This window comes from Armigeres subalbatus, chromosome 2 (genome assembly GCF_024139115.2).
Source record: "Armigeres subalbatus isolate Guangzhou_Male chromosome 2, GZ_Asu_2, whole genome shotgun sequence".
NCBI lineage: Eukaryota > Metazoa > Arthropoda > Insecta > Diptera > Culicidae > Armigeres > Armigeres subalbatus.
The window spans coordinates 26,254,932-26,269,469 of record NC_085140.1 but is presented as its reverse complement, the minus strand read 5'-3'; the positions used below and the strand labels follow the sequence as shown (position 1 = coordinate 26,269,469).

Here is a 14,538-nt window from a genome sequence, read left to right as displayed (position 1 = left end):
ATTTATACGATTCCAAGGCCGTTTTGAGTGGTCTATGCCAGCACTCAATCATTCCATTTGCCTGTGGATGGTAGGGTGTAGTATGAATCCGTTCTAAGCCTAACAGTACTGCAAGTTCCTTCATCAGCTGCGACTCAAATTGACGACCTTGATCCGATGTTAGCTTTGACGGAGTTCCAAATCGAGCGATCCACACTTTGACGAAAGTTTTGGCAACAGTTTCCGCAGTCATGTCCGGGATAGCCACTGCCTCAGGCCATCTGCTGAACCGATCAATCATAGTCAAAATATACCGCTTTCCATTGGATATCGGCAAGGGACCGACAATGTCGATGTGAATGTGCTCGAATCGTTCGTCCGGAACATCTATCTGGTTAGAAGGCGACTTGGTATATCGGGATACTTTGTTTTTCTGACACTCTTGACAAGCTCGGGTCCAATTTGAAACGTCCTTTTTGACTCCAGGCCAAACGTAGTGCTGCAAAATCTGTGCTTGTGTGGCTTTTACTCCTGAGTGTGCCATGCGATGGAACTGGTCGAATATGATTTTTTGGTAGAAACGAGGAACACAAATTCGCACTTTATCGCCTTGTTGTTGACAAAGTAGCTTAACACCGAGCTGAGCGAATTTCAGAGTTTTTACATCGGGATTGGCCTTGTGCCAATTTTGCAGTTGTTCGTCGCATTCCTGTTTCCTGGCGAAATCGTTTTGGTTAATCGTCGATGGCAACCAAATAGCCTCTACTCGTGAAAGCACGTCCGATGGGATATTGTCCACACCGGCGATGTGAACGAGATCTGTTGTATACTCGCTTATGAAACTCAACATTCGCTGCTGTCGTGGTGTTGGTTTGTTCGCATCCTGCTTGAATGCAAATGTGAGTGGTTTGTGATTGGTAAATATCACCGGATTACAGCCTTCGATCACGTCCTGACGTGACGCCAAGATACACAGCAAGTAGCTCTCTATCGTAAGTAGAGTAACGTCGTTCGCGGTCGTTGAACTTCACGGAAAAATATCCCAATGGCTTCCATGCACCTCTGGATCGCTGCTGCAACACGGCTCCGGCAGCCAAATCGGACGCATCGACCATCAGGGACAATTGGGCTTCTAAATCCTAGTAATCCAGTTCTGTAGCTTCTACTAAACACCTCTTGCACTTTTGGAAGGCTGCTTCAGCTTCAGCTGTCCACACGATTGGTGTGTTATCGTTCTTCCTGTTTGAGGGTATCAGTTTGCGCAATGGAATTTCGGCCTCAGCAGCGTGTGGGAGAAAGCGGCGATAGTAATTGACTAGGGCAAGGAAACGTCTCAGTTTCTGTACCGTGTCTGGTTTCGGGAAATTTGCGACTGCTTGCACCTTCTCCGGAATCTGTTTACAATCACCGGTAGTTATCAATTGTCCCACGAACTGTACTTCATGTTTTCCCAGCTGGCACTTGTCGGCGTTGATTTGAAGTCCGTTTGCTCTCAACCTCTCGAAAACCATGCGTAGGTGAACTTTATGCTCCTCCTCGGATGACGAAGCGATGAGCAAGTCGTCTAGATAACCGACGACGAATGGCATGTCAAAGAATATGTTATTGATAAATCTATGAAATGTCTGGCCAGAATTTTTTAAACCTGGCGGCATCACGAGAAACTCGTATAAACCGAGTGGGGTGATTATTGCAGTCTTCTCGATATCTGCCTCATGCATGGGGATTTGATAGTTCTAAATCTATTACAGAAAAGACAGTCTTACCTTGCATTTGTTTGACAAATGTCGTAAATGTGCGGCAAGGGATACCGATCCGCGACGGTAGAATCGTTGAGTCAATTGTAATCACCTACGAGCCTGAATTTGACATCACCGTTCTGCAGTGTTTTTGTAGCTAGGTGCACCGGGCTTGAATACGAGCTTTTCGAGGATCGGATGTATCCAAGCTCTAGAAACAGCTTCAATTCCTTCCGAAGTGCTTCGAGTTTGTGTGGTGGAAGTCTGCGGAATTTAGAATGGCACGGGAGCCCATCGACCTTGATAGTGTGCTTTACGCCATGCTTTACTTCCTGTCGAGGAAAACGTGGTCTAGTAACATCCGAGAATTCGCTCAGCAGGCCACCGTAATCACTGTTGCGAGAATATGTTTTCAAGCCGAATAATCCTTCTGCGACCACGCTGATTTGGCCATGTGCTTTGATATTGGTCATTTTATCGATCAAGCACTTTCCTTGCAAATCAACCAGCAAACCGTAATGTTTCAGGAAATCTGCACCCAGGATCGGGGAAGTCACATCCGCTATTATGAAACGCCACGGAAAACATCTGCGTAGACCGAAAGTTGGTTTGTATATCTCGGTGCCGTAGGTAGCAATTCGGGAGCCGTTGGCGGCATATAGGTTCATTCCTGGGGTCGGCCTTGACTTATTGCTTGGAGCACACGGCAGTACTGAAAGGTCAGCACCGGTATCGACGAGAAATTTATAGTTGGTTACTGGGTCCTGGATGATAAGACGGGATTGTTGAAACTTACTGCCTTCGCCCGTCGTCGAATGCAGCTGCTCTAGTTTTTTTTTGGCTTAAATTGGCAGGGTGATCGGCAGCTTCTTGCGTTGGCGCCAAATTTTCTGTGGTAGAAACAATACGGATGATTTCCTCGTGAGCCACTTCGGGTACCACCAGGAAATCTGCTGAAACTCCTGCTGCGGGGTCTGCCGCGCTCTTGACGAAAAGCGGCAATTTCGTCGTAAAGAACAGAAATTTGTTTGCGTACTTCCTCGAATCCGGTGTCCTTGTTGTCCTCCCACGTCGTTCCAGCGGAGGATATTGATCGCGTTCTGGTGATGTCCGCAAGTTTATCCGCTTGTTCAGCTAGCTGCGCCAATTGGAGAGTGGCTTCCGAGACCTTTAGAACAGCTTGTGTCGTTTCAGGGAGCTGCTGCATCCACAACGACTTAATGATTTTCTCGAGATTCCTCATTTCGAGTAGTAGTTGCGAAGGTTTGCGATCGCCGAGTTCGCACCCACGTAGTAGCTGCTGCATACGATTCTGCTCGCTGGTGCTGTACTCGCTGATAATTCTGTCCTTTAACGCTGAGTACTTTCCATTCGCCGGTGGATCTCGGATGATGTCCGAGCAGCATGCCAATATCTCCGAATCGATGGCAGCGAGGACGTGGAAATAGCGGGTGTCCTCGCGAGTTACTTGATTCAGCGTGAATTGCGCCTCTAGCTGAGCAAACCAAAGAGTTGGGTCACGCTTCCAGAATGGCCCGATTTTTATTGCAACTTTGTTTACAGTACCGCCGGCAGCGTTGTTGACATCGGTACCGCTGTTCACGACGGGCGGGTTGTTTGCAGCGGCTGCTCGGGCTACTCGCAGCTGATCCTGTAGATGAGCGATTTCGTCTTTCAAACGTTGTTCGTCCGCCATCTTGTTTTGGGTGCTGCGGCGAAATTCCAACGTGTAGGCAGCTACAATGGCGGTTTTTTGTACGTTCCTATATTTGAGCCTGCGAACGTCGGGGTCACCAATGAGGTGCTTGGTAATTAGGCTGACCAGATCATTTCAGTGAAAAAACGGGTATCAGGTATCAGAACGTCGGCTCAGGAGGCACGTTCCCCTCAATTTGGGAGATTTGTGCCATCGCCTTCACTGGCCTTTCTCATCATTTACCTGACGGAAAAGGAAGTGAAAAGGGGAAAGGAAGAGGAAGTGAAGTTGGAAAGGAGAATGGAACCATTTATAGGAAAGCCAATTATGTAGACTCACACGCATTCAGCTAGGGACTAAAGAGAGGTGTCACAAAAACACAGAGGACGTAACAATGGACGAACGTCAAAGACGAAACACAGAGTGCACTGTGAAAAACGCATAATGCGAATCCATATAGGTGACAATCACAAAGTACATTGTAAAAATCACATAATGCGAATCCATATAGGTGGCAATTTGTTGAAAACTAAGTAAAACACATATTCATAACCCCATTTTTATTGAACCTCACGTTGAGATTGAACAAGAGTAGCCGAAGCCGTACGTCAAGGACGTGACACAGAGTACACTGTAAAAAAAAATAGGTAACATACACAAAGTACATTGTTAAAAAAACGCATAATGCGAATCCATATAGGTGACAATTTGTTAAAAACTAAGTAAAACACATATTCATAACCCCACTTTTATTTAACCTCACGTTGAGATTGAACAAGAGTAGCCGAAGCCGAACGTCAAGGACGAGACACAGAGTACACTGTGAAAAACGCATAATGCGAATCCATATAGTGTTACCTATATTGCCAAAGTATATTGTAAAAAAAACGCAAAATGCGAATCAATATAGGTGACAATTTGTTGAAAAAAAAACTAAGTAAAAAAACATTTTCATAACCCCACCCTTATTCAACCTCAAGTTGAGATTAAACAAGAGTAGCTGAAGCCGAACGTCAAAGACGAAACACAGATTACACTTTAAAAAACGCATAATGCGAATCCATACAGGTGAAAATTTGTTAAAAAACTAAGTAAAAAACATATTCATAACCCCACCCTTATTCAACCTCAAGTTAAGATTAAACAAGAGTAGCTGAAGCCGAACGTCATAGACGAAACACAGAGTACACTGTGAAAAGCGCAAAATGCGAATCCATATAGGTGACAAACACAAAGTACATTGTAAAAAAAATGCATAATGCGAATCCATATAGGTGGAGGTTTGTTGAAAAACTAAGTAAAACACATATTCATAACCCCAAACTCACGTTGAGATTGAACAAAAATAGCCAAAGCCAAACGTCAAAGACGAGACACAGAGTACACTGTGAAAAACGCATAATGCGAATCCATATAGGTGATAATTTGTTGAAAACTAGGTAAAACACATATTCATAACCCCACTCTTATTTAACCCCACGATGAGGTTGAATGAGAGTAGCCGATTATCTCGGAGAAGTAAAAAGTCAACTACGCCATAGCTCCGGTTAGCGCAGCGAGGGCTAAATACTGTGAAGGGGGCCCTGGTGCTTCACAGGCTCCGTTTGCGGTTAGGTTCTTATTAGACCCCCCTAACCATTCATTTGTAGGCACGGTAAGCATAAAGCCGCATCACACCGAGAATTAGGGGTCACCAGTATGATGGACTTTTACCACTGGAACAGGCAATCCGTAATGTTATTCTTAGTCAGATAACCAGCTGCCCACACCACACGGCTATCTAGGCTGTTCGTGGAGAGAAGTTGACATTGACTTTACGTCAACTCTCAATGTGGCCGAACAGCCGGACCAGATCATTTCAGTGAAAAAACGGGACAAACGCTTTTGCAAAACGGGACATGTCGAAAACCTTGTGATAAAATTCAAGAGCTGTGGAAATTTCAAAATTTATGGGCTTAATTTTCATTTTCCGTATAAGAAATTAGAAATATTTTAGAGTGAATCACTCACCACCATAAACCTTCTATTCCATTAAGTTAGTTGTGGAAAAAATTTAAAATACAAATATTTTAGCGGACAAAAATACGAAGGAATAGAAAATTACGCATCTTTCAATATAACAAAAAAATGGAGAATTTTGAATATTAATTTTAATCTACACCCAGACATGCTTATGCTTTAGGTTTTTATTGACCAATATAAAAAATTGTTCCAATTCTGTACATTTTAGCATACTAAACACTAGTCAAAGTACCAATCTAATCAATTTACAGTCCTTATAGGCGAATTTGAGTAAAGCTCATCGATCATTTCGACATTTGGCGGTCGTCACAGGAACCACGAAAAAAGTGTCGTTGGCCAAAAAAGTGCATTGGCAGCATACGGAGGGAGTACGGTTTTCGCGTTTTCTGGTTAATCCAATCATTTATGAAAGCTAAAATAGTCGCAAATTGGAAGAAAATTTTGTTTTCTTTGGGATGAGCTGCCATCCGTTGGGTGCTTGCATATGATTTTTCCGATTAAACAGCACATCTCTTGCAGCGCCTCCACCGCACAATCTTGGTTATGAATTCCCGGATTTTTAATTCGCGGTTTATTTGGGTGATATTTGTCTTCAACAGCTGCTTAACGACTGTAAAAAGCCATTGCCAGTGGAAAACATGAGACTATATACCAAAAAGTGAAGTAAATCTTATGGAGAAAATTTTATTTTGAATGTAAATAATCACTTCTGACGACTTTTCTCCCGAACTCTCGCAGCGCACTCTACCACTAGATCCTTCTCGAATTCGCCTATTGATCGAAATTGATTTAAATGAAGCTAAGCAAAAGATATTTTATTGATTTAAATTACGCTTAGCAAAAGATATATAAAGATTGTCGCTTCGGTTCCCTTTGTTTCGTTGTTCGGAACATGTTGGGTACTAAGCTGTCAAATCGAATGGATTTTCCTTCTTTGACATTTAGCTCCCCTATCCTCGCCAGCAAAAGATGTTCCGGACAGCGACGACAGCGACAATCTTTATCTAGTAACTAAAATATCTTTTCGCTAAGCCTCACAACTTGGGAATCTTGTCAATTGATTTTGTTCCCATGCACTCCCAAAACAAAGCAGGACTCATGCAATTTCGTCGCGGAAAAGTAAAAAATCCTGGCCAATGTATAGCCTGGTTTATTACTCGGACTCTCGGAGATTTCCGCCGGATTGTATTTTAAATCAGGCCAAATTTCTAATTTTTCATAACGGAATCCCAAAAATATCGTTGCAGTCCCTGATGTATGAACTAGCCTTAAAGTACGTGGGAACCTTAAATATACCCTTTAATCCGACCAAAGTTTCCATCGGTTTGAAACTGCCTTAAACTCGATTTTTTTCAGTTGATTTATAAATTATTTTTTTCATGCCGTTGATTTTTTACAGTGGATGATTTCGAAATATTCAGAATTATTCAGAAAGACTTTGAATGATTCGAAAAGAAGCAAATGATTGAACAACATGTGGTACAGCAGATTTGAAAAAATAATTGAAGTACCTACTTGGAAAAATGGAAAATAAACTTAATCTGAAAATTAGAATGTCTGCCCCTGTGCTTTATTTTATTGTCGTTGAGGTGTGACCTGATTTTAAGGAAATACTTGTCTACCAAGTTACTAATTCCGTTCAATCCACTGATGAAATTGGCCAAATTTTAATGCCTCCGGAATAAGCAGAAAAAATAATTGATTGTATGAAAAATCTCCCGGAGAAGCACCTGTTGTCATTAACTGCTAAAACCTTAAGAAAAGTCGATCAATGGAAAATACAGAACGGCATAGATAGCATTCTTTTAAAAGCAACAATAATAAAATAACATCTCACACTGTTGTTTATGGGTTTCGTCCACTTTCTTTGTTGAGAGATGAGCCAGCCTAGGGCTGTAAATCTCTCTACTAAGGACGCAAAAAAGCTCTTTCTATGTATGATCAATGTAGAATCAATGAAAAACGGGACAAATTAAGGAATTTTCAGATTACGACGGGACAGCACAAAAAGGTCTAAAATACGGGATTGTCCCGTTAAATACGGTACGTATGGTCAGCCTATTTCTTGAGTTACTGTAAAGTTACAATCAAGTGGTGGAATCAAATGGAATAATATTCTCGTCGTATTACAAGTGAAGATATTCCACTAAAAGCTGTAAATACTATTCTGAATTGAGTTGAATTGAATTATCTTTATTTACGAGATTTTCGGCCCTAGGCCGGTTCAAACAAATATTCTTATCAATATGTTTGTTGTTACATTAACATAAATTGATAATATTAACGTTTTTCTCTTACTGAAAATCCGTTGGGAAATCCAAAAGAATTCGGTTCGAAGAAGAGGCACATAAGGAATAACTCCGTTTGGAAACCCAAAGAGCGGAACGGACGTCTTTTCTGCTTACATACGAAGAACTTTTGGTCTTTCGCCCTTTTTTGGGCTTTGGAACGGAACTCTTTTTGGACTTTCGAACCAATAGGGCACTGCACGGACTGCTTTGTCTCTTTCTCGCTGCAAAGAAATTAGAAAACAAGGCCAGTAAACGTCAAAATTTTTAAAGAACGAAAGAGAAAGAGATGTTCCCGTGCAGTGCCCTATATCTTTTGCGCTTTTGAACAGAGATCGAAGTAAGTCGTGGCTGTGTAAAGACTCAAAATTTTCCACGCGTCAAAACAAAAAAAAAATTTTTTCAACTATCGATTATGGACGAAATTATTAGTGCAGAAATCATTTAAACCCGGATGACCGAAGTTTGGAAATGAATTTCCAAAGCATCCAGAAAAATATATAAAGCTCTATTAGTGGAATGTATTCAACTGGAGAGTGCTTAATTCGTCTTAGACGGTTCCAAAGCATGTTGAATCCACGAGATGCCGGACGTACAGCCCTACAACTATTCATTCAGTTCCGCGGCGGGTGGCTGTTAATGACTTCCAACGGATCGGTGGCGTGCCTCCTGTTTCGCTAATGACAACTGCCGTGTCAGAGAAATATTCATGGGATGTAGAATGATCCAGCTCCAAAAGTATATCGGGAAGAGGGTAAGAACTTTTGGAACAAGGTGAGTGCCTTTAGCTATTATTACATTATTTAGTAAATTTCATCAACTTGGCGTACTTATATGTAGTACTACCAGACCCGACGAACTTCGTTTCGCCTAAAATTGATTTATCCTCTGATTAGTTCTCGAGTTATGTAGATATTTCTGGATCATTCGTATGGGAGCTTTGAATCACAAACATGTATTGTCGTATTGAGGCGGGTTTGCTTCTGCTACGACAATAGAGGCTTGTTTGCAGCCGTTTGATCATTTATTCATCCACTTAGAATTCATTTGTTGATCAAAATCATTATCATATCAGGGGGGAAGGGGAATTTAATTTCTTTTTGCTCTTTTTTCGTTTCAGAGAGCGAGCAAAGGCGCTTAAACCTAGGCTATTAGCCAGGGCAAGGCTAATACCTTCGCCCCATCCGAGGAAAACCATCGGCAAGGATAATGGAGTGACATAAATTTCTTAGCAAAGTCACTCCCAACGTATTTCCACAAATTTTCTATCATTTGCTTATAATGATACTCCTAAACCACATACCCTACCCACCATCCAATTACTTGACATCTATGAGGGCGTCGGTGAGTCGCTGGCCTCTCGTTAAGTAGATGTCATATCATCATTTCCTTCCCTTTCCTAGTAACGGAGAAGATGGGCGTGGCCGGCAATGATAGCTTTCATGTTTTATCATTTTGGACCCCCAATTGGATTTCCATTGAATCCCAAATGGAAATCCATAAACAATTGGGGTAAGAAAGGTGAAGAATATACATGACAACTATCAGTATGCAATCTACGAAATACTCCGTTACAACGCAACGCAACGCAATATCTTTTGCGCTTTTGAACAAACCCTTTTGGCTTCCGAATGTAATCTTTTTAGGTTTGGAATGCCGAAACAAAAAAGATTTGCTATCCCTTTTACAGAAACAGGAGAAAAAAAATTCATTCAGAATCTCATATGGCTCTACTCGGAATTCCAAAAGTATTTCTTTCGAAAGTATAAAAGAACTTCGTTTGAAAAAAGGCCAAAATAATTTCGTTGAAAAGTCCAAAAAAGGTCGAATCGAAAATCCAAAGAATTTTGTTTTGGTAGCCTAAAAGAATTCAGAAATATAAAAGAATTCCTGATCAATTATTTTAGAGCGTCTTCGGGGAAATGCTACAAGGTTAAAAGACTATTATTCTTCCATTTACTTCCACTATTCACTTTTTATGTATCAACAAACAGATACGTATTTCGTTTCCTACTTGGAAACTTCTTCAGTGTTTTGTTATCGACTAGTCTAGTCGATAACAAAACACTGAAGAAGTTTCCAAGTAGGAAACGAAATACGTATCTGTTTGTTGATACATAAAAAGTGAATAGTGGAAGTAAATGGAAGAATAATAGTCTTTTAAAGAATTCCTTTCAGAATCCCAAATAATTTCGTTCGGAAACCCAGACAAAGGACTTGCTTTGGGTTTACGAACCGAGATTTTTTGGTTGTCTGAACGTAGGCTCTTTTTGGCTTTCGGAAGGAACTCTTCTGAGTTTTCGAATCAATTATTTTTGCGCTTCCGAACAAAACCCTTTTAGGGCTTCGGTGGGAAATCCCATAAGTGTTCTAATCGGAATCCCTTGTCCAGAAGCAGAAAAAGATTCCGTTCAGAAGCCCTGAACGCTCCGGAAGCCCGAAACGTTCGGAAGATCAAAAGTATTCCGTTCGGAATTCTAGAATGATTTTGTTCAGAATCCCATCAGAATTCCATTTGGAAGTTCAAAATGATTTCTTTGGGAAGCTCAAAGTGATGCCTTTCGAAAGCCCTAAAGATTTTCGTTCAGAAGCTCGAAGGGATTCTGTTAGTAAACCCAGAAGGATTACGTTTGGAGTCAAAAAATCTTTCCGGAATTCCAAAAGGATTATTTTAGGAATTCAAAATGAATCCCGTTCAGAAGCCTAAGAGGCTGTGCTCGGAATTCCAAAATACTGTTCTGAAACCTTATAGAATTTGGTATGAAATCCCATTACGATTTTGTTAGAAAACTCATAATGTCTGTAAAAGTCTGTAACTTTAACCAAAAGTCTGTATAATGTCTGTAATCTGTATGATGTCTGTATGCAAGACCAAATGTCTGTATAAATACAGACATGTCTGTATGTCTGGCATCCCTGCGAATGGATGAAATCACCAACAGCAATCAAGCTACCACGGCACATTGGTCCAGGTAGCAGACAAAGTGGTAATAAGTTTTTCAAGCCGGAAATAGCAGAGCTAGAAAAAAAAATTGTTCTGCAAAGTTCACTTGTCATAAGACGAGTTTGTACAGTCCCATTTAATTCCACCACTTAATTGTACCTTGACAGATACGTATTTCGACCTCAACAGTAAGGTCGTCTTCAGTGTCTCGTACTTGACTCGACTGAAGTACGAGACACTGAAGACGACCTTACTGTTGAGGTCGAAATACGTATGGAAGAAACAAAACACATGAAAATAGCAAAATGGTGCTTTAAAAGGGCAAAAAACGGATATTTTTTAATCCTTTAATATGGGGTAAATTTCAACTATCCCCTTGATTTAAACACCCTGAAATGGAGCCTGAAAGCAGTAGAATCGAGAAAGAGAAAGCTGATTGAAAAAATGTTTGCGCCATTCATAGATACAGCCTTTAGGAGAAAACATTGTTTTTCGAGGAAAAACCTCAATAACTTTTGATCCGCTTGGGATATGGCAATGCTTAGTCCATGAAAAGTTGTGCCCTGCAAAGCTCAAAAAGTGTTCTGAACATCACATTGCTGAGAAATTTGAAACAAAAAATTTAGAGCAAAAAAACCCTAAATAAACATTGGAAAATTGCTCTTAATCAGTCAATTTAAGAGCAAGAAAAATATTTTTTTCAGCAAAATTCTTGGAAACTGGCTGAACTTCAACTTCGCGAAACATTACATACCCGTATCTCTGCAAATAAAAAAGTGTTTTTTTTTCATTTTTTTAAATATGGCCCACCCTATTTTTTATGAAAACCCCAATAAGCCTCTTACCCTTAGGAACAACTTTGAAGAACAAAGTTTTTTTTCCATCTCAGCTATTTTCGGCTTGAAAAATTTATTACCGCTTAGGGTCTGTTCACAAATTACGTAACGCTTTCGAGGGGAGGGGGAGGTCCAACTTGCGTTATACTTTGTTACACTAAAAGGTGGGGGAGGGGGAGGGTACTACCAAAGGTTACGCATAACGCGAATAAAAATTTATTTGAATGTCTTTTTTTTAAATCACTGATTGAAATAATTGCTGTTTATCGTTATCGAACATTATTATTTATTATTTATTATTGTGGATTTACTTGACCAATGGATTCGAAGGTCGGTTCACTTTCCTATTTCCTTTTCCAGCAAGGTTTGCCAAACTCAATAAATGTGTGGTAGATTAATTTGTTTTTTGCTCCTTGTCTATCAAAACAGATGTCGAAACATCGGAAAAAGAAAGAGAAGTCCGAGGGAAACAGCAAAAAGCACGTGGCAGACTTGCCAGTTTTAACAGATTTTACTATGAAGATGGGTGTGAAGGTGAAAACGGCGATTTCAACGACCGTTCAAGGAGCGACTATTTCGAACGGTCGGGTCCAATAGGGAAATCCACGTACAATATTTATTATTAATTCTGACTAAGGCCGAAGTGGCCTGTGCGGTATATAAGAGTCCGTTATCGAACATTAGTCATTATCAAAATCAAGCATGTTGACATAACGGAACTGATATGCGTTAAAATACCAAGCGAATATTGTATTTCTTGACACCACAGGTTCGCTAAACTATGTAAATGGTTATGATCGCTAATTCTATTTTCGTTTCTACTAGCTCCATTTTTAAAATCCTTGTTTTTTGATCATGTGCATACTAAAAGCCAAATGTTTCAGCGAAGAAAAAAATCTGCCTTTAAAATTTGCACAGTTACGCGTTACATGGGGGAGGGAGGGGGTACCAAAAATGTTACTTTTTGTTACGAGGGGGAGGGAGGGGGTCAAAAACTCAGATTTTCGCGTTACGTAATTTGTGAACAGACCCTTAGTCTGCTACCTGGACCACTGTACACGACGATGTCACCGAAACAAACCATTTTTCCCCTGTCATAAGACGAGTTTATACCATCCCATTGAATTCCACCACTTAATTGTATCTTGACAGATACGTATTTCGACCTCAACAGTAAGGCCGTCTTCAGTGTCTCGTACTTGACTCGACTTGAAGAAAATGATCGCAGCTTACACTATTTATACTATGCGTAGGTATAATAATTTATCTAGGTACTAATCTTACTACGGTGCTTATTTCTACTCGCTTGATGCGCTTAATGCTTAGGTATAAACTTGAAGAGCCAGGAGCTACCATTTCCTTGATCTTTATTCAACAACCGCGTTTGTACCTGTCGGTAGATTTCCAAGCTCTCAGCAACATCAAGTTTCCACGGAGAAGAGACATTTCTTAAAATTTTAATGTTTGATGTCGTAATTGAATGATTTTCCTGATATACATGTTCAGCTACCTTAGACCTAAACTCATAATTTAATCCCTTATCAGTTTCCTCTTAGCCTTACTTACTTCTGCAATATGTTCCTTGAACCTTACATCTAACGATCTTTTTGTTTGACCTACATATACTTTATCACACTGTGAACAATTAATTTGATAAACCCCGGCCTTATTTAACATTTCTACTCTATCCTTTGTGGAGCCCAACAGTGTCTTCAGTTGATTGCTTCTGCTGGAGAATACTAAATCGATGCCGAATTTCCTCAGTCGATGGCGTAGCTGGTGGGTGATGTGTCGATCATAGGGGACCGATACCCTCTTCAGCGGTTCATCGATCGGTGTTAGTGTTGTCAGTTCGTTTTCCGTAGGTTCCTCTGCTTCTTGTTGATGATTGCTTGTATTGTTCTTTCCTTGTATCCATTGATCCTCGCTGTTTCCAAGATGTGTTGTAGCTCCTTCGTTTTTCCTTCTTCGCTCAGGGGAATCGTCTGCATCCTGTGGATCATGTGATGAAAAGCTGTCATTTTGTGCTGATGCGAATGATTTGATGTGTATGGGATGACTCTCATGGTGTTGGTGGGCTTCCTGTAGATTTCGAAGTCTAATGTTGCATTTGTTCCCTTGATAACCAGTAGATCCAAGAAAGGTAATTTACCTTCCTTTTCCTCCTCGTGGGTGAATTTGATGTCTTTATGCACGTTGTTTATCGCTTCCAAAATCCTGGGTAGATCTTTTCGGTTGATGATGCTGAAAATGTCGTCCACGTATCTCCACCATTTTTCGGGTAGTACTCCTTGTTCCTCTAGGTTGTCCTCCAAATTCGCACAAAAACGGTGATAGCGGATTTCCCATAGGTGCACCCTTCGTTTGTTTGTAGAAGCTTCCACGGAATGTAAAGTAGTTCTCATTCATGCATAATCTTGCAAGCTTGAGATACATCTTTACCTTTCCTCGCCATGTTGTATCCGTCCGTTGTCCTAGTAGCCAATCCTCCAAAAGGTTCAGAGCATCCTTCACTGGAACGCTTGGGAACAATGCCGCTACGTCGAATGATACCATGATGTCCTCTTCTCCGATGTTTCCTGATTCCAATATCCTCTTGGTGAACTCCTGGGTGTTTACAACTGATCTGCTGGGGAACGGCTTCGGCATACTCTGGAACTCCTTGACTAACCACTTGGCCAAGTTTTGTGTGGGGGATCCCACTGATGAAACTATTTCTCGCATCTCTGTACCTGGCTTATGTATCTTTGGTAGTCCTTTGATCCTTGGTAACACAGGGTTCGTCATTTTAACGCGGGCTTCTCCGATGATCGTCTTGCAGACGAGAGGAGGATTTTAAAGGAGTTAAAGGAGAAACCAGTTTACTACATGAAGGCGGACAAAGGAAACGCAGTGGTGATAATGGACAAAGAGGACTACGATGAACAGATGACGACAAAAATCAACGGAGGACCATACAGGCATTTGAGAGTGGACCCACTACCCGGACTAATCCGACTTACGGATAAAACGATAAAGGAATGCAAGACGATCA

The 14,538-nt window shown here is 40.9% G+C and overlaps 2 protein-coding genes across 2 annotated transcripts in view; both read right to left on the bottom strand.

Moving 5' to 3' along the window:
• The window catches only part of LOC134218303 (mucin-2), a 90,960-nt gene that overhangs the window by 7,442 nt on the left and 68,980 nt on the right, over positions 1 to 14,538 (bottom strand). The gene's annotated exons all lie outside the window — the stretch shown is intronic.
• Positions 1,488 to 3,476, bottom strand: LOC134218304 (uncharacterized). Its single transcript, XM_062697236.1, has 2 exons — positions 1,746 to 3,476; positions 1,488 to 1,543 (listed from the first exon to the last, which is right to left on the bottom strand). Exon 1 carries the CDS (start codon positions 3,412 to 3,414, stop codon positions 2,545 to 2,547), a length of 870 nt encoding a protein of 289 aa, XP_062553220.1. The 5' UTR covers positions 3,415 to 3,476; the 3' UTR covers positions 1,488 to 1,543; positions 1,746 to 2,544.

Coding starts and splice junctions, on each gene's coding strand:
- LOC134218304 (XM_062697236.1), bottom strand. CDS start 3,414: ATGGCGGACGAACAACGTTTGAAAGACGAAATCGCTCATCTACAGGAT.